Source organism: Poecilia reticulata, chromosome 6, assembly GCF_904066995.2.
Source record: "Poecilia reticulata chromosome 6, P_reticulata-male-v2, whole genome shotgun sequence".
Lineage (NCBI taxonomy): Eukaryota > Metazoa > Chordata > Actinopteri > Cyprinodontiformes > Poeciliidae > Poecilia > Poecilia reticulata.
In genome coordinates this window covers 10,452,773-10,473,033 of record NC_088835.1, presented here as the reverse complement: position 1 = coordinate 10,473,033, position 20,261 = coordinate 10,452,773, and the positions used below count along the sequence as shown (strand labels likewise).

The 20,261-nt window shown below is 38.7% G+C and overlaps 1 protein-coding gene across 3 annotated transcripts; it reads left to right on the top strand.

The window, feature by feature from the left end:
- The first annotated feature begins 464 nt into the window (after positions 1–464).
- On the top strand, positions 465–19,218 carry dbx2 (developing brain homeobox 2). 3 transcript variants are annotated; one of them, XM_008411029.3, is made up of 5 exons: positions 465–1,911; positions 8,239–8,289; positions 13,662–13,745; positions 16,233–16,417; positions 16,587–19,218. In XM_008411029.3, exons 1-5 carry the CDS (start codon positions 1,890–1,892, stop codon positions 16,779–16,781), a joined length of 537 nt encoding a protein of 178 aa, XP_008409251.1. In that variant the 5' UTR covers positions 465–1,889; the 3' UTR covers positions 16,782–19,218. The 3 variants fall into 3 exon arrangements, with proteins under 3 accessions (XP_008409251.1, XP_008409252.1, XP_008409249.1); XM_008411030.3 differs by lacking the exon at positions 8,239–8,289 and having other exon boundaries at positions 470–1,911; XM_008411027.3 differs by lacking the exons at positions 465–1,911; positions 8,239–8,289 and adding an exon at positions 10,269–11,146.
- The last annotated feature ends 1,043 nt before the right edge of the window (positions 19,219–20,261 follow it).

Here is a 20,261-nt window from a genome sequence, read left to right as displayed (position 1 = left end):
GCTAAAGAAGCTGGCTGTTAACAGACTGCTTTATCCACATGTGTCCATAGAAAGTAGAGTGAAAGGAAAAAGTTTGGAAGAAAAGCAACAGGAAAAACTCCACCCCAACCAAGTACTGAGTCTATATATTGGTCAGTACACTGACATATTTTTCAGCAGGTTTACATTTATATTATAGATTTATAGATTTTCTTCCTTTGTTTTTTGGTCTTATGTATTTCACGTGTTGAGAAACCATATTTGAGGTTTTTAACATAAAAGAAAACAATGCAGTAATGTCTTCAGTCAGGGGCTTCTTCGGATTCTCTGCAAGACTGACTGCTTTCATACCTTCCTGGTGGCGGTGCCATCAACATCCACAATCACTCTTTGAAGATACTTGGATGAAATGAGTTTCATTTCGCTCTGTGATAAAGTATTTTTGAACTGGCTGAAATACAAATAACAAAATCTGCAGATGTTTAAAAGTGACTATCTACCTCTGCTTAGACTGAGAATCTGCTTCCTTGGGGCTTCATGTGTTCCGCTGATCAATGTCGGAAAACCACGAAATTGATGGTTTCATGTTAATGTTACATTTTGCCCGAACCGCTGTGACTGAACAACATTAGCGGCAATGAAAAAAATTGATGGATGCGTAGCACCTGAGAAGTTGACAGTGTTGGAAGTCTGATTAATGGCTGGGCAAACGGCGGTGAAACGGCCTGATGTGGTTCTTGCAGCTCCCCCACCTTTATTTGTCTAAATGTTTTTCTTTTCAGTTTGACTTTGAAGCGGAGTTTAACAGCTCCTCTAAACCTTTCTACCCTCCTGAGGTTGCTCTTTGAGCAGAGTTGTGTGGCCTCCTGCAGACGCGCAGCTTTATTCCTTCAAAACGCTCGAGTCATCTTTCAAAGTTGAAGTTTAGCTGTTCAGCAGGTGGCATGACATAAAACGTTCTTGGCTGCCTGGCTCACTCTGCTCTCTCTTATGCTTCGTATCGCTTTTGCGTGATTTTTGGTTAATATATGGTGAATTTATTCCATTTGGTTGCATAACACACACAAAATTCAACGTACTTTATCAGGAGTTTAGGTGACAGTAAAACATGCATGTGAAACTTGTAACAAATCACATATGAGCATCTGTACCGAGTGGCACGAATATATATTTGCACGTTTTTTTTCTCTCTTACACTTTAATATATTCCAGTGAAATCAATTGTCTTCAGAAGTCACCTAGGTAAGTGAATAAAGCCCTCCTGAGTATAGCTTCATATCAGTACCAACCAAGCAGCTCTGTCAAGGCCACACAGGGTTTTCTTTTTAGGAAACGTTAGTTAATAAAAGGATTGACGATCAAGGATCACAGCAGACGTCTCGGGGATGAGGTTGTGGGAAAAACATAATCAAAATTGTAAAAGGTAGTTTTGGAAGTGTCATGCTGTGGGGATTATTTCCTAAATTCAATTAGAGACCGCAAAGTACTTGAGAAAGGGATGTTCGTGTGTTAGGATGGCACAGTCAAAGTATAGACCTAAATATAATTGAGATTCTGTGGAAAAGCTTGAAAACTGATGTTCTCTGGTAAAGGTCTTGAACATGAGCTATTTGCAAAGAGGAATGGGTAAAAAAAAAAATTTCAGTCGCTAGACGGCCAACGATAGTGACGTCATTTCCCCAAAAATACGGAAGTGTTGACTCAAACCAAAGGCACGCCGTTTGCGTCCAACTCTTCAAGGTCCGATCCAGTTTTTACCTCACAAATAAGCTCCACCGCCAACAGCCCCTCTACGGACGACTGGACTTGCGAAATCAAGTATTCATGCAAGAGTACCAGAAATCCCACCAGCATAAACACAAGGCTTTAAACTCAGAGCTGCTCAAACCAGCTCAGACGACACTTTTTAAATGATTTTTCTGTGCTTCTTAGGTAAGTACACTAGTTTTTTTTTTATAATGTGTTTCACTTTGCCACCGTGTCTCACTTGCTGTCTTACTCATTCAAAATTTACATTAAATTACTGCACAGTTCGCTAGCAGTAGGCGAGAGAAGCCTTTAACTTTATCGAGTTAAATGTTCGGATACCAAATCAGACCTGGTACGTCTTAGCACTTCAAAGTGGCTGAATATAAATGTGCATCTTTTTTTGTTGTTGAAGTTTTTGGGCAACATTTTCAAAAACTGGTTTTATACAATTTCCCCAATTAGCTACTTCTCTTGTCCACCATTTTGTGTTGGTTTATCACGCGCAATTTAAAAAAAAAAAAGACATTGAAATTAGTGATTGAAACGTGTCAAAACGTGAAACGTGGTCTTGGTATTTCTGCAGAATAGTGGGATTCTCAACGACAACAGTGCAAACCCCCTACACTACAGTGTACTCTTCATTTCCAGGCCATGTGTAGCATTCTTCCACCAAACTGTCTTTCCTTTAAAGCATAATTGGCCAAAGCGAATTAATGTGTTTTATTAGGACTTATGCAAAACAGATGTACTTTGGCAAATAAGTTATCTTTTAATGTAGCTCTTGTAGCGCTTGCAGTATGCACACACAGCGAGGGGCTAATGGATAGCTATTGTCAGTGAAACAAAGGCGAGCAGGGGCTCTTCATGCGGTGTCACATCTGCTGAGAGAAAGGGCCGCCAACCCCTCTATTCATAATTAATAAAAGTAGATTTCTTCTGGGTGCAGACACAGGGAATGTAATTACTTTCTATTGCCCACAAGTTGTCATTTCCTAAAGTGCCATCAGGAAAACAAGACTCATTAAAACGTGCACTCAGGAAAAAAAAAAAGTAATAAAGGTGCAAGACACACACACACACACACACACACACACACACACACACACACACACACACACACACACGCACACACATACTGCAAATCTCTTAGGGCAAGGACAGAGCAACAGTGGAGGTCCTTTACTTCATCTTTACATGATTCAAATAGATGATGCATTTCAAAGCTCTGAAGGGCTTATTCACTGTGACTATAAGTCAGCTATGAAGACATGTTAATGGGACTGATGAAATGAAACAACTTCCTGGATAATCTAAGAGGTTTCACATATGAACCAAAAAAAAACAAAAAAAAACCTGATTTCTACTGAGATCCTTTTACTGTAGAATTCTGTGACATTGACCTTGTCCTTTCTGGACCACAAATCATATGAAAATTGTTACAACTCATTGTATTGGTGTGCTCTCTGATGTGTTTCACTGCCTGGCTCTGTTAGAAATGAATTCACATCAAGAGGAAAGATTTGACTGAAGTAAAGCTGACAAGGCAGAACTTAGTAATAAAATTACAGATGGATTCATTAGTCGGCCTAATGTATGCGCTCATTATTAAGTCCATGTTTTGCTCTAAACTTAGCAACAACTGTGCTTCTTATCCCGTCAGCGCCATCTGGTGGAAAAGACGACAACTTGCAGTACCCAGGTGAAACAGACAGTGTCACCCTCAGGCCACGTTGAGGCTGAACATGATCTGATGGGAATCTTGAACACGAGTCAAAGCGAGCTCCTTCAGAATAAGAAACTACTACTGCAGGCTCTTTAAAAGCAATGAGCGAAAAAAAAAAAAGAGTCTGTTTCTGGAGAAGAACAGACAGAGATGAACTGAGCCTGCAGAGAGATTTAACAAATTCAGGGTTAGTAAGTTACAGATATTTCTGGTTTTGATTTGGCACTAAAAACCTTCTCACATTATAGTTACTTGCTTTTCTATTCATTTGAAAGTACACTCCTTCGATTTTAATTAATGAATCAATCTAAAAGCATAAATATATTCAAAAAAGGTTAAAAAAAATATTTCTAAGTAGCTATACAGAAGTCATAGTAAACTAATATGAGAAATTCTATTATCTACTATTTTTATCTGATGATTCAGATAAAAATAGTATTAATATTGTTGTTATATAACAATATTGATATATCAGTATATAAAATAATGGTAGAACAGTATGAAAGGATGGGAATTTTAAAAAGTGTAAAAAATTTTCACTCCTTTTCAAACAAGTACGGAAGCTAAAATGACTCATATGTTTCAAAAACCTTTTTAATGTATTTATATGCATTTGTGTTTGTTTTGATTTTTTTTCCGGACATGGGAAGAAAATCTGAGTAATCTTTGACAAATATAAATTCTGACAATCACACAGAAACAACAGTTGTAAATAATCAAACGCCTCATTGTTTAATAATGAGAAATTTTCTCAAAAGCCACTAATGACTCAAATCCAGCTAAACACGGCAAAACTAAACAGACATTTTGCAGTCCGTTTGTAGTCTCCGACATTCCCGTTGGAGACTACAAAAGCAGTAATCTCTCAAGGAGAAATAGTCTTCAACTGGAAGACGATCAAGCTGCAAGACGCTAGTACGAGTCTACAGAAACACTAAAATGTCAGATAGCAGGCCCTCGACAGACTTCCATTTGTTCTCTATATAAAAAAACAACATAAAGTCCAGACTGAAGTTATACAGACAGAACAAAGACCATGACCACTAGAATAATTTTCGCTGGATAGATTCAAACCATCTAAAATTGAATTATTTGAATATGAGAACAGGGAACGTGTTTGACATCGATAAAGTGCAGCGTTCTTCAGGAACGCTGCACTTCCTGATAAAGCCAACGGCGAAGTGCTGAGCGGGAACTGTCGTGGTTTGGGGAATGCTTTGCAGTTTTTGACCAAAACCTTACTAGTAAAAGGACTGAAAACTAGGAAATTGGAGGGAAAAAGAAGGACGGATGAATGCCGGCTAGTGACGTCAAATTGTGATTTTTTTGCTACGACTCGTCCACATTAGTTTTAGGTTTTTTTTCCATATATATATATACATATGAAAAGCAACTGATCTGGAGGCACCGAGTCTTTCCGTGCAGATCAAATTAAATGTAACCATCCCAATGTGGACCTACTCTTAATCAAAGCATGTATGGTGAGCTCTACTGGCCTACCTACGGCAGGGCAGTTGCTCCATACAGTCACTCCCATTCCACCCCCCACCCCGCCCCCCCCGCCCCTCCTGGATGCCATTGTGAATGTGTGCAGTGAGCTGGCTCATTGGGCCCTCACGATGAATAGCCTGCACCCATTCACTCAGCGCACAGAAGCTCATTAGAACTCTATAGACGCACAATTGTGAGCCGCACATTAGAAACTTCCTCCTGTGGGACACAGACACCACACACAAAGTGCCAGTTTGCTGCTATGCTAAGCGCATTGTCCGCCTGATTCATAGAACCTGGCCCTCCATTCACAATATTAAGTTCGAGTGGTGGAATATCAATTGCGTGTGCAATGGCCCGGTATCTTTTTAAGAGCTTTTCTGGGCTTGAAAAAGAGAGAGAAAGGGGACGTTAGCCGGTCTGCAGAGTGCTAGCTTTCAACAGATCCATTGTGAGCTGCTTGAATGCAGGGACCCCTGTTTTTTTTTTTTTTTTTTTCCCTCCATTCTGGACGAGAGGTGGGCATCAAATAAATTCACATGAACTTGCTTCAGGGTGTTTCTAAAGCCTACTGTTTGGGAATAGCCTAATTATACCTCCCCTGTTCTGGAGAGTTTTATTGGAATCTGGTTAATTACACAGTGGTGAATCTTAATAATGATACGCTCTTAGCTTTGCCTTTTAGCAAAGGCAAGGAGTTTCATGAGATTAAATCTGACTAAAATGTTGGGTAGGATAGAGAAGTATGCACGTTAAACATCGACAATGAATACTACGACGACTAACATCTGTACAACATTCAGAATATTACCGTGAAACGGGACAGGGAGGATTGTCAGGGTGGCTGTGTTCAGTTTCCTCGCAAGGTAAAAAGTTTAATCCGAGGACGAAGCCTTAAAAATGTCTTCACTAGCAGGTTTTCTCTTCCTCTTTTCTCATCATATGACCAAATGACTCATCACTCACACAAAAGGCTGCGATGGCTTATGGAGGGCCATCGCAGCCGCCGCTCTATTTGTGGAACATGTTAACACACACACACACACACACACACACACACACACACACACACACACACACACACACACACACACACTCTCCACACAAAAGTGGATGGAGCATGGAGTCTCCTAACACTCGCGGTGTAAGGAGGCACAGAGCGTCGTGGTTTCTCCACCAGTCTGAGGAATAAAAACCTCAAATTTGATTACAAGCAACCTTTGGCTCCCCAGCCATTATACAATAGGCCGAGCTGTCTGGGCCAATTTCCATGCTCAGCATGAGGTATCTACACGCGTGGCTCTATCACACACCCGCCTCCAGACACACATCCGCGCGCGCGCACACACACACACACACGCACACACACACACACACACACACACACACACACACACACACACACACACACCAAGGATCATTAGTTGTAGTGTGAAAGGTTGCACAAGCCTTTCGTTGGATGTGTTTATTGCAAAACCTGACAAACGTGTGTGTGTGTGTGTGTGTGTGTGTGTGCGTGCATTCTCTAACAACCAATTTATTTTAAAGTTGCAGCACATTTAAAGGTTAAAGCTACTAGCCAGCCATTTCCAAAAAGTCAAACTCACTTTGGACATAGTTTCCCACATTATACTATGTACTATGTTCTGACCCTTATTTAATAAAAAAATAAAGTATAAACACAGAAAAAAGGCTTCCATCGCAAAAGGCAAATGATCAGAATTTTTGCTACATTTCTATTTCTTTCCTACTCATTTGCATGCTTTAATTAAAGTGCCTCCCTGACGTGTATTTACTTATTTACTTATTTTGCTGCAGGACCATGTCAGACCTGTATATAAGACAACACCATGGAAACATGGATTCCCAGAAATTTTAGCAACGGTAAAACACAACAAAGTGGTTTGTGAAGAGGATCAGGGCAAATGTCAATGCAAAAAAAACCAACAAAAAACAACTTCAGCAACAGTTTCAAGACAGGTTATTAAACTTCTCTACAGAAACACTGCCTCAATCTGCTATGTCAGCTGAAAGTTATAACCAGGCAGACAAACTTGTAATGAGGCGACTTCTATCAGCTACCACCATCATACCTACACATGCAACACAACCTGCATCATTACCCCAGTTCCTGGGAACACTCCAGGCGTCAGCACATCCTCACAAAGCCTCAAATCCATGTATCTAAAACTAAGGCCTAAAAATATCTTCATTTCATTCTTAAAAAGTACGTTGGCATTAAAAATGTTAATCACAGGTCTTAAATTTTGCCGAGACTATTATAGCTCATAAATTAGTAGATTTTTTTTGTTTTGTTTTTTTCTCATGGGACTTTTCAGTCAGTCAAAAGTTTGAGTCACATACAGACATTTTCACTGTGTGACTCAAGGTGGTTGTGGCTACCGGGAAGATGTTGCTAATACACTCTTACCAGCTAGCTACTTAGCAAGATTAAAGCTAGCTAGCTTTTTTTCTGTCCCCCATGGATACGTGCAGATTTATTGCCAGTCGGCTGGAAGTTGTTCGTCTTAGCCATTGGTTCACTTTTGTTGCCAACTCATACAATTTATTTATTTGAGATTTTCTTTTGTACATTTCTATTGCAATACTGCTCTTAAATTCCATTTTAAAAGTCTTAAATTTGAGTTGGTGAAATACTCCAACAACGAATGGAAAATATTTCTTAAAAATCCAATCGCTTTGCAAATAAAATGATGATATTTAAGGTACAAGGCTAGCGTAGCATTTACTCAATTAACAAGTGGTGAATAGCGTGGTGATACACCAAACAGGTGGAAATACTGAAAAAAAAAACATTAACATAAACACATTTGTATAAGTTTAAGCTTCAGCATCAGTGTTTGCTTCTGTTTCTCCATTTATGACAGCGCTCACAAATACAACTTGAACCCCTCACAATCTAAACGTATCAAAAGTTCACCATAATCGTTAATGATGGCTAAACAGCTTTAGTGTTTCCTGGGAAGTCATCAACAAAAATACTCACAAAACAATCTTTTGAATTTCGAGGAATCCTGCACTGGAAATGAACAGTGAGTCCAAAAAGTGTCCTCACCTCATACACCTGTTGATCGTCTTGCTTTGGGCAAGCAAACCAATGAGAGCACAGCAAATCAACACGTGGCATCTATATCATCCATTAAGAGAAATAAGCATCTGTCTATCCAGCTTTCCATCCAGTCTACACCATGGACAATTCACTGATTGAATACAATTATGGTTCAGCTATCATTGTGGATTTTTTTCTAACTTTTGCTCATTTGTATCCTTCACAGAAGGCCACAGTTTAGAGAAAGATAAAAAGCCAAAACTGGACTGGAACAAAGGTAAAAATCAGGAGAAGGGTACAAAACAATCCAATGCATTGTATATAAATCATAGTGCAGTGAAGGCAATCATTGATAACTCGAGAAAACATGGGACAACAGAGACATTTGAAAAAACCCAACGTTTCGCCAAAATGTATTTAAGAGGATGAAATTAGGAAGCGAGGCTGACAGGATCAGTAATGAAGCTGCAGAAATTTCTACCAAGCACTGATTATGTCCTACATGCAGTGGTGGGAAGTAACAAAGTACAAGTACTTCGTTACTGTACTTAAGTACAATTTTCGTGTATGTGTACTTTACTTAAGTAGATTTAATAATGGATACTTTCTACTTTTACTCCACTACATTTTACAGTAAGTATCTGTACTTTCTACTTCACTACATTTCTACAAAACTGCCGCGTTACTCGTTACATCCAAGTCGCGTTGCGCTTTTTTTCCATTAAAATGTGAAGTTCAGGGACTTCAGGTGGCGCCGTAAAATCCAAGCAATAACGTGACTTATGTGTCTGTTGTCACCCATCACCTCCTCCTTTACTCCACACGGAGCTCCAAGAAATGTGCTGTGGTTTTCTCTGAGCGGGAGAATATGTCTGTGTAATCAATAATAGCTGCATAAATCATAATATATGGCGACATGTAAAATCAGCAGCGCTTCGCTTTCACAGACGGTGGGACTTCGTCCAACTTTTAGCGTCACTTGGAAGGAAAGCTTAAAGAAAGGTAAGATCTGTGGAAGTGTTGCTAGCTAAGCTAGCTGTACAGAGACACATACGTTGCATCTGCGATGAAAAAAAGTTGCCACTCATGCGCTGAATTATTGTGTGGAGGTGTTGACTGAGGTGTCGCTTATATGGGACAACGCTGTGACCAAAGTCTGCATTGATATGACATTCAGGAACGATCCGATTCTTCTGGACAGATCTTTACTCATTAAATTTATTTCATCTCTAAGAATTGAATATCTAGGTGTTTTATGGGAATGTGGATCTTTCAGATCAATTTGAGAAGCAATTTTGATGGGTAAAAGTTCATTTTTTTGTCACACAGCACAGGGTGCTGGTCTTGACTTGGTCTTGAGTAGGTGGTCTTGACTACAACTCTGCTACTGTCTCCTTGGTTGCCTGTCCTCTCCCACCCATCTTCTTTCCATCCCCTTTCTGTTGGATTTCTTTAAAAATAAATGTCACTAGTGGCAACAAAAAGTGAAGTTCATGTTATGCTAGGACAGGAGACAAGATGTTTCCATCCCTGAAATTAAGATGCATAGAATCACATATCTAAGTCTAAACAAACACAATAAAAACATGCTTCATGTGGCATTGTTCACTAAAATGGCACATTTCTAATGTGCTCAAATTAAATACGATTGGTTCACTTAATGATATTGTATTAGCGATATTAGGTAATGCATTCAGCAAGTACTTTTACTTTTAATACTTAAGCATTTTTAAAAGCCAGTACTTTTTTTTACTTTTACTTAAGTACAAATGTTAATGTGGTAGTTTTACTTTTACTTGAGTACATTTTTGTCTATTTGTACTTGTTCTTAAGTACATTTTTTGAGTACTTTTTCCACCACTGCCTACATGTGACAATATTCTCCTGTGTTTTCTATGTCTATAATATACATAAGACTTGATTCATCCAAAGAAAACACAAAAGCATGACCAGTTCAAAACACCAGACAATTTTTAACAAAGATTTTAAGTTTTGACTAAAAAGCTAAAAAGACAGGGAGGAATTTTGAGAGGCTTAATAAAAAGAACGTCAATGTTTGACTTCAGATTTCAGACTGACTCTATGTGATACTTTAATAAGCAGGTATATTTTTCATTGTCAGTAGGCATTTGTTACTGAAAGAAATAAACTACTGGTTATTTTTCCGTGAAAGGGAAAAACAAAACAAAAGCCTAAACTGAAAACAAAAAAATCTATAAGAAAAAAATTACATTTCACAGATATGTTTATATCTTAAATGGCAACTCGAACATACACGTTGGAAAAAATTTAATTTCTAAACTAAATTCTGTAACTGAGAGAAAACTAACAATCCCAGAATTTGTCAAGCTTTATATAACCACAAACATTTGACCCGTTTCAGATACATTTCTCAACCAAGAAAAGCCCCACAAAGCAAAGTGTCTGAAATTACGTTGAAAAAGGACACAGAGTGCATTTCCAATGAACTGCTGAGAAGCTTTGGGCACAATGGAGCTCTGAGGGAGGCTGGAGAATAGAGAAAACTATTTACTACTGCAGAGGACTGTTTGGTTCATGTTAAACTTCGGCCAGCACCTCATTGTCTCCGGTGTCTATCATTTAATAGGCTATTTGACATAATGAATGAGGCAGACCCACCTTCTGCCACTCCAGAAAGGCCCCAGCCTTATCTGAATTGAGAAACACATTAGAGCCTCTCAGCCAATCGCATCACAGCCCTGGAGCAAAGTACAGGCCCGAAAGAAGACGACCAAAAAACTTTTGTCTTCCTCAGAGTTTAATGAAGTTGGCCCGGGTCACCCAGAGAAGGATTAAAACGGGATCCAGAGTCACCGAACTGCGACTGCTGAGGAGGGAACCGGAGTGAAGGATGGTCTCGGTTCAGAGCTGCAGCAGAAGGAACATGGCTGCAACTTTACCAGGGTTTGGAAGCTCCGGAAAGAGCTTTCTGATCGACAATCTTTTGAAATCACAAAGTCCTCCTGTCCATCCGGAGGGAACAGCGTGTGGACACCTGAGACAAGCCGCATGTGAACGCCCCAGGAGACCCTGGGGCCAGGAGCGTGGAGCCCATCAGAGCCTGAGCCCCCCACAGGGAAAAATCATGGGTGGTCCACTTCTACCGTGCTCAGGTATTATTGTTATTTCTGACTGATTAAAGCAACATATGTTTGCTTCAAGCCATTTTACATAAAGATTAAAAAAAAAAATTCTAATTGGCAAAAGGTGTGCAATCATTATCTATTCTAAATATTACTTTTAGAAATAGGGATTGTTGGACAACTCAAATATTTGCATTTAAACTAATTTCCAAAAGAGACGGAAGAATGGTGATGCATTAGAAACAGCTGTGATTCTGAGTTGGACCTGAACAGCCACATCGACTCGAGGGTTTTTCTGAACAGCTAATAAGAATGACGGCATGTCGATGTACTCACAAATATAATTAATATTCTAAAAAAAAAAAAATGTTCTGATCCATGTTGGGCCGAAGTTCGTTCACGTCGGACTGAATGGCAAAGAAAAACTAACCTGTGGTTTAATTTTTCGTCATTTCAAACCACAGATTAATTTCAGGCAACAAGTGCTTCGTGTAAAAATGCGTGCCTGTGCTCAGTGTCATATAGGCTTGTTGTTCAAAACGACAGCATGGAGATGTCAGCGCATTGTTAGTTTTCATGTATGCGATGGCGCCCGCAACACAGAACTCCTACGGTTACTGCTAGTTCTTGTAAAGATGTGTGAAAATCCTTAAGAATTCTTCTGTTGCAGTAGAACAACTTGACAGTGAATGTTTTATTGGAAAAAAAAATCTTAATTTGAGCACATTTGTTTGTGATGGTAAAAATAATCCCATCTTAAAAATAATTGTTGTTGCCAACATTGCAGGGGGTTTTTTTGTTGTTTTTTTTTTTTTACAAACTTTTACTATTAGCTGACTGGAATGACAAAGAACCTGTGATGCAATGTTTTATTTATGCAAAAAAACCAAAGGAAAACTGGCCTTTCACATTCTTGTAATCCTTTGGAGGAACAGTTTACAAAAAGGAGAACATAAGGAACCAATAAAAACGCTTTAGTTTGACAAATGACTTTCACTCTTTGCCACAACTTTGCTGAAGACTTTTTAAAAGGAAACTAATTAGATTTTTGGTTCCACAAAGCGAGACTGTAAACGTCCTTTCCTGTTTATTTCCATCCAGAAATAATCCATCCGTCCATTATCTTACATTTATTCCCAGTGGGGTAGCGAGGGGAGCTGGTGCATATCTCCAGTGATAAACAGGTTACACCTGTCGCCAGTCCATCCTGTCCAGAAATAATATATTGTTATAAATTGTAAACCTCAACCTAGATAAATTTTTTGCTAGTGCGTAGGTTTATATAATGTTCAAATGTTATGTACCATTATTATGCTTTCACTGTTACAATTTAGCAATTCAAAGCTTCATTTTGGCTGCAGTAGCAGGACAACCAGTCCTCCTGTTTCCACAATTTTTTTCATTTTCATAGTTTGTCCTCAACTGATCTCAAACCTCGGGATTTTGTTGAGGCAAAAATACTACTGTTGTGCAAGTTTCGGTTGTTTTTAAAATGAGGAAAAAAAAGAAAGATTAAAGGGACTGATTTTTTATTTTTTTTTGCTTACTTTTGGTAATTTAGTTGTCTGAACAGCAATGCCCTAAGCTTTTCAGTAACATTTTTAGAGTACTTCCTCTGGGGGGATTAAAACAAACTTGCTTTATTTCAGAGATATTGCTCAGTGTTTTTCAATTAAATAAGATTGGAACATTAAAGGTGGGTTATGACCTTATAGCAATCTCAGTTATCGGAAAATCGGAATTGGCAGGTCAGGTTTTTTTTTAAAGATGATCAGCAATAATTTGTGCAACCCTACGATCAGCAGATAAATGGGCCGCATTGAAGTAAAGCTAAATTAAAGAGTACAGATTCCTTCAACAAATACAACGTTTGGTCCCCCTTGAAACGACGTTGCTGTTTTGTGAGCAAACTGAGGTTCAGATTTTCTTTACCGCAACTTCGTCATTGTGTGCAGCATCCAGATAAACTCGCTTTAAAACTTTTAAAATCCTGCTAAGTTTGAATGAGGCATCGTTTAGACAGGGAGCTTTTCTTGCAGCTTAAGATCAACGGACATCTACTTTGGCTAGTTGGATGCTAAAGAACATCTGTTTAAAGAGGGATGTGAGGAAAAAGGGTTACTCTGTCACATTATGTTCATACCAAAAGCAAACATGTCTAGAATGGTCTTTATGTGTTAAGATATAAAAATAAGACAGAATCTTGATTTTTTTTGTGTGTGTGTGTGTGGGTTTTCTTTTTCATTTTTGGAGGGGTGAGGGATTTTTTTTATTTTTTTATTTGAACATAATGTTTTACTTAATTTGTAAAATATTCAGGAAAGGTAAAGGTTTATGAGATTGTCTATGACTGTGACATGTCCAACATACACATCAACCCCCATATTAAGAGCTAAAGCAGTTGTTCCTTCCCAATTCTCTGTTTCTTTTTAAGTACAACCATTTTAGATTTGCAAGATTGAAATAATTCAAACTGACGTTTAGCACAACAAAACTTTTAAAAACTTCGATCACACGTCGCTCATGACTGCATGTGTGTTCACAGGTGTCCTGAGCGGCGTCTTCCTGCAGACCCCGCCGTATCTGCTGGCATGCTGCGGTGGGTCCAGCCCCCCTCCCGTCTTCTCCAGTGAGTTTTCTATGCCTCAGCTGCTCTCTAAGCATTAAGCAGTGAGGTCTTCCATACTTTCCACAGCTAATTACTGATGCAATGCCAGAGAGCTAATTCTCTGTTCATCTCTGCACCGCTCTATTCATAACCATTCACGGCTGTTTGGAGCGGGTTTGATGGGGTGGGGTTTAAGAGTCCCAAAGGGTCAGCGTTTTGTAGTTACAAATACACTTGTTTACCACTGCATGCGTGCAGAAATAGTGAGCAATTTGTCTTTGTTATATTTAGACAATAATGTGACAAGAGTTCTTACTGCTAAATAAGACATACAATGTCTTTTTTTTTTTTTTACTTTTAATGAGACTTCACCTTCAGGATCAATTAAATTTGATAGGTACAAATACAAATTAAATGTCGCCATTTCATCTAGGTAGAAAATGCGTTTTTGTGCTCCAACTTCTACTATCCCGTACCTCCCATAAATTGACACAGAAGCGATTAAGTCAAACGCGCGTCCTCTTTAGCCATTGTTCCTCGGCAATTGGAAGTTATTAGTTGCAGCGATTCACGATGGCTGTCAGGTGTTGTGGAGAAAAGCACAAATCAGGGAGAGCCTTCATCCCACAAGTCGCCGGAGTCTTCTTAGTGGGGTGACACTTTCCCACAGTGCCCGGCAACAAAACAATGCCAATGGCGGCCGTGACCAATCGGCACTTTCACTCCACCATCCACACGCGACCTCGCTGCAATTTTTCACCGCCGCAATGAACTCCTCTGAGCGTGAAAAAAAAACAAAAAAAAAAACTCGGCCATTCCTCTGCAGGAGAGGGCCGGGCGAGGAACATCCCCCGCCCATTGTATGGCTAAAGAGCTTGGCTCGCAGACCCCCCCTCTTTTCTGCTGTCCTTCAACGCTCATTCCGGCCCATTGGAGACCACTTGACTGGGACATAAAGCACTCAATGAAAGTGACTTTTATAGACTTATTCGAGCTCATCTTCACATACAAACTGGCTTCGAAGCAACGAGAGAAAAGATTTAGTGTTGGGCCACTGAGCCATCGAGTAATGGCATTTCCATTGTACGGATGCATTGTTGGTGTCCCGCAGGGCTCAATTGTTGGCCCACTAGAAAAGACACACATTACCCAGGAATGACCCTGTAATCAGCCATTTGGGTAAAAGCTATTGAGGTCCAATTGAGAAGTGAGAAGCATATCCAAACGCGTTTTGTGCTCCCCGGAGGTGGTCTATGTGCAGATTTGTCGTACAGATTAAAAAGGCAATGCTGAATGTATCAGATAAATCGTTTCACTTGACTTTTGTTGTGCGTGAACCTGTGAGTGAGGCACCGTGGGACTGGTTCTTACAGGTCAACAAATCTCTCTTTTTCTTTGCAGAGGCATTGCTCTGCTCAGTTTACTCAACCCAAGTTTGTTAAAGCCGACAGTCGGAAAGAAGGGAGTCGAAATGAGTGATGGCAAAAACGGTATTTGACTTGGTTTAAAGACAAGGGGACAACAAGGCTGGCATGAATTTGTATTGAGCCCACTTTACTAAAAATAAAAACCAAGAACAACCAAAAGCGTTTAGAAGCAATCTAATTGATAAGTAGTATGCAATTATCAATCAATGATAAATAGTAGTAGGTAATTTCAATTTGGTATCAGTATACATCCTGTCTTTCATACAAAGCAATAGTTAAAAACCAAGGCTGCAAACTGGTGAGGGATAAAGTTGTTGATAAAGGGTTATTAAACAATATAATGAGCTTTAAATATCTCATGAAGTCCAGTCCAGTTAATTATCCAGTGAATAAAAGACTATGAGTAAACTATAAAACCAGCCAAGACCTTACCATCCACAAAAATATACTGGTCAAGAAAGGAGAATATTAATGTTAAGCAGATCCACAGTTTAGTTAGAGAATCTGTTGATGGTGCAAATACTAGTTGTCCACTAAAAATATGGCCTTTACATATTGGTGGCATGATTGTTACATTTTTAAAGAGCATCACAGGAAGTCCTGTTTCCAATGTTGGGGGCCAGAAAACATGAAAAAGAAGGAGCTCTGATGAGGGCAAAATTGAACTTAAAAATTATTTGTGTGGAAAACATGATCATACTGAAATCATACTGTGGGATTGCTTGTCTTAATAGGGTACAGGCTGGAGTTAATAGCATGACTGTTGGAGATACGTACAGAAAGAAATCTTAGCATAAAACCTTTTAGAGTTTCACCCACAACATGAGCCATGAGCTAACCTGGAATGGTCAAAGCATATTCATTTGTCAGAAAGGCCTAGTCAAAGACCACACCGGAATCCAGTTGAGAATCTGAGGCAAAATGTGAAAATTGATGTTTACAATATAATGTCTCGGTCTTACTCAGTCACTAAACTTTCCATTGAAACACATTGAAGTGTATTGGTGAGACAGGAGGGAAAAGTTGAAAAGGCAGAGATGCTATTGCAAGTCTCAAACAACATACATCTATTGATTTTCAGAAGGAGGAAATGTTCAAATATGGTCGTCGAATTCAAACCCCAAATCCCGCAGAGGGATCCTCAGGAGGGCTGTTTTCTCCGAAGAACAAAGAAAGGAACTGGAGAGAACCTTTCGGAGGCAAAAGTACATCAGCAAAATGGACAGGAACAAACTGGCAGCTGATCTTAGCCTGAAGGAATCACAGGTAATGGAGTTGATGTGATCTGAGTTTTTCTTTCTACAATCCCAAGAAAAACAAGAGTTAAAGGCGTTAAATGACGCAAAATCTTATCTTCTTCCAGCTTGGGGTTACGTAATTAATAACCCCACCGGAAGGCAAACTGAAACATTTCTCCGCTTTCTTGCTCCCTCAGGTGAAGATCTGGTTCCAGAACCGTCGTATGAAATGGAGAAACCACAAGGAGAAAGAGGTTCATAGCATCCGCTCCCCGATGGATGAGCTATTGGCCAGAGGCCGTCCTCCTCAGGACGAAGTCCAAACGTCCCACAATCACGCGGACATGAAAACAGACGGCTCAGCGCCACAGAAGAGCGCCAGAGACACATGAATGAGCCGATGCTGAGCAAGTGACTTTCTCATGTCTGCAAAATTCTCTGCAAAGACTCGAATACTGACGGTACACACAATGTTGTACAGGCTAACACTGAAAATGCATCTAAAGGTCAAATGAGCTTTGTATACAATTACATAAAATTGTGAAAATCCATTCTAGAAACCTTCTTCTAATTCTTTTTTTAAGCCAGTTCCATGTAGGTAATATTTTCCTCAATGTCTTGAATGGATGGACAAGTTGTAAATTAAATGTTTTATTAAATCGTCACATTGTAAAATAACATGATATACTTTTCTACTACACCTTATTATTAGGGACTAATGTTAACTGTAGTATACAGGTATTGGTGAATCCTCCACCTCTTTAGTACCTCAAAAACTATCTGTATTTTATCATAAAAACATTATGAATGCATGGAAAAATTTGGTGGAAATTGCTGTTTAAGTGTGCGATGGTGTTTTATAAAAGACGCAAAATGTATATTTGGGTCATGATAACTGCATGCTCACAATTAAGATACATAAATAATATAATACGTTAGAAGACTAAGGGAATGTTTGAAAAAAAAATGCTCAAGTAAAAAGCTTTGACTAAACAGTTTAATATTTAAAAATCAAGACATTTCTTTCATCAGGGTTCAAATAATTCATAAATCACCCATGTTAATGTTATTACGATTTGTTGTATTGTTTGCAATAATGCTGCTGCTGGCACTACCTGCCCCCACTCACATGTATCAGATTTAAGTAGATAATTTAGGCTAATAATGTGAAGTGCAAACTAATCAAAAATAAACAGATATATTGTGAGATTTGCTATTTTAACTTCAGCTAATAGTTGGACTATGAAGGGCAATTGAGTGGATGTTTTGTTAGAGAATAAAGGAAAAGATTCCCAACTCTTAAAGCTGAAGTATGTAACTTGTATAAAAAAAATGAAAATAACTGTTTTTACATGTTTGCTAAAATTATCATTACGTCGTCACAGTAGAAGACAAACAATCTGAACAAAATCAAGCTCCTCTGCTTTGCTCCTCTTATCAAGACTTTCATGCAAATATCTTCTTTCTACACGTAAAGCCGTAAACTTATGCTTAAACATTTAACATGAACATTTTGGCCTTTGTGTGCTTGTATCTAGTGCTGTTATCCCCAATGTGTGGCACTGTTGCACCGGCAGACTAACTGCTCCTCTGCAGAGAGAAAAATCCAAAGGCGGCGTCTGGAAAACAGTCGACTCCAACACGGGTGATTGATGATGAAGGAATTTCTGACAAAGCTGTTTATGTGGTGATGGATGATACTATGTCCAGCCTGACAAAATGCTCAAATTCAGAATGCAAATGCCATAAATTAATTTAGATTGCTTTAAGACTTAATCTTTCAAAGAGGAGGGAAACTTTCCCCAACTATGCTACTGCTAAAACAGCAGCCTCCCAAAATCCATAGTTATACTTTAGGACTTTGGTCACGTTTCTTTAGTTGGAAAGGCAAAAAAAAAAAAAAAAAGAGGTGAGAATAGCACTTTTCAAATGAAAACACATTTAATTTGAAGAATAATAAAAAATAAAAACTGTTGAAATAGGAATTGTAAAATGTTTGATAGGCAAATAAGTGACAAACGTTTCCCTCAAATGCAGGCAGATTTGTTTTAATCACAATCGTTTCAGCCTTACTTTCTACCACTGGGTTGGCAAACAAAACAAAAAAGATCAGACTTCTTATGTCTTCCTCATTGTACCACTCTTCCACAAAGGCCAGGTTTGCTGTGAGCACAACTAAAAGCCACCTGTCCTGTCAGATTGTCCCACCTGAGCTGTGGTTTCTGCAGCTCCTGAGGCTTCACAGTCATCATGCAGCTTCTTGAACGCTCTCTTTGCTCGTCAGTTAAGATGGATGGGCTTGCCTTGGAAGTTTGCAGCTCCATCTTAAGACCGCTGTCTTCAGATGATGGATTGAACAGTGTTCTGCGAGATGTGCAAAGCCTGGGATATTATTTTGAAACCTCACCAAAAGTCACTCTGCTGTACGGCACTCCTGACAAATTCTGGGAGTGTGAGTGTTTCATGCTCCGTCGCTGACCTGTTGCACAGCCTGGACATTAGGGCTGTTTTCAACTACTTCTACAAAGAGAAACTTGTCATACTACATAATTTGATCCCGCATTTTAAATCACAGAGATTTATTATATTTAGGTTTAACAATCTAAAATGTACAAATTGTTGTTTATGCTGTTTAGGACTACAAAAAAAAAAACACGTAGAATATAACACTTATGGTTAGCGGATGCCTTGGTGACTGCTAACGCCCACAGCGATTTGTGTTGATATCACTGCCAATAACAAATGTCACCATATTTCAGTGTTAAAAGCTACCATAAATGTAAATATCTTTATAAAGTAAATGTTACTTTGGGAAGAAAAAAAAAAAAAGCTGACAAAATCTTAAAACTGCCAAGAGTGAATAACGAGAATAGACTTCTTTAACGTTACTTTGAAATAAAAACGTCACACGTTTGAGACAATTGGTGCTTAATGGGGAGATTAATCTACAAAAAAAAAAATCAATCTGTTTTCATTGTCGAGTTAAATTATCAGCCCGTTTTGAACTGTGCAACATAAAACCGAATAGGTCTTCTTTAAAAATAACTTTTTTAAAAAGGCGCTGAACAGAATCCTTGTTCAGTAATGCCAGATAGACCCGCTCAGTCGTGTAGAGAAAATGAATCAACTGAGATGCAAAATGGAAGATTTGTCTCCTCATTAGTGCCACTCTGTACAGAATGTCCTCTGTGAAGTCATGACTCGTCCACAACAAATGGACGTTTTCTTCAGTGACTTTTGTGACAAATGAGAAGTTTAAATGCGTTTATAAACTAGTTAGAACAAACCACAACAGACTTGTGGTTTGTTCCAACTGTGCCACCTTGTGATTATAAAGTATAGAGTGATAAAGAGACCAACATTTTGTTATTGTTTACATAAACCCATCATAGGCATTAATGTCAGATTCTTCTTAGAGCTTTTTAATAATCTCTAATACCAATGTCTTAGATCACACTTCCATGGAGAAAAGATTAATCTAGAAATGACACTGATGCTGCTCTAAATGTTTGCATTATTTTAAATCATTACATTTCATAACTTGAGGATTTTGACAGTCATTTTGTATGAGAATCTTTTATGATGCAACTTGTTTACAATCAGCGATAGTAAACAAGTTGTGTTAAAGACTGGTTTACACAGTAAGATCCTTTAGAATCTGTGAGCAGAACCTTGTCCCCAATATTTAATTTTTTTAACAAATCTAGGAGTTTATATGCCAATACTTTGACGTTCCCTTTTATATAGTCAATATGCTGTTTCCAGGATTTTATCATTAAAACCCTAAAAGCCAGAAATGTTTTCTTGCACAAAAAGTGACTTTTAGAAGTTTTTACAATAGCAAACTACATTAGTCTCGTCCGCAAATATAT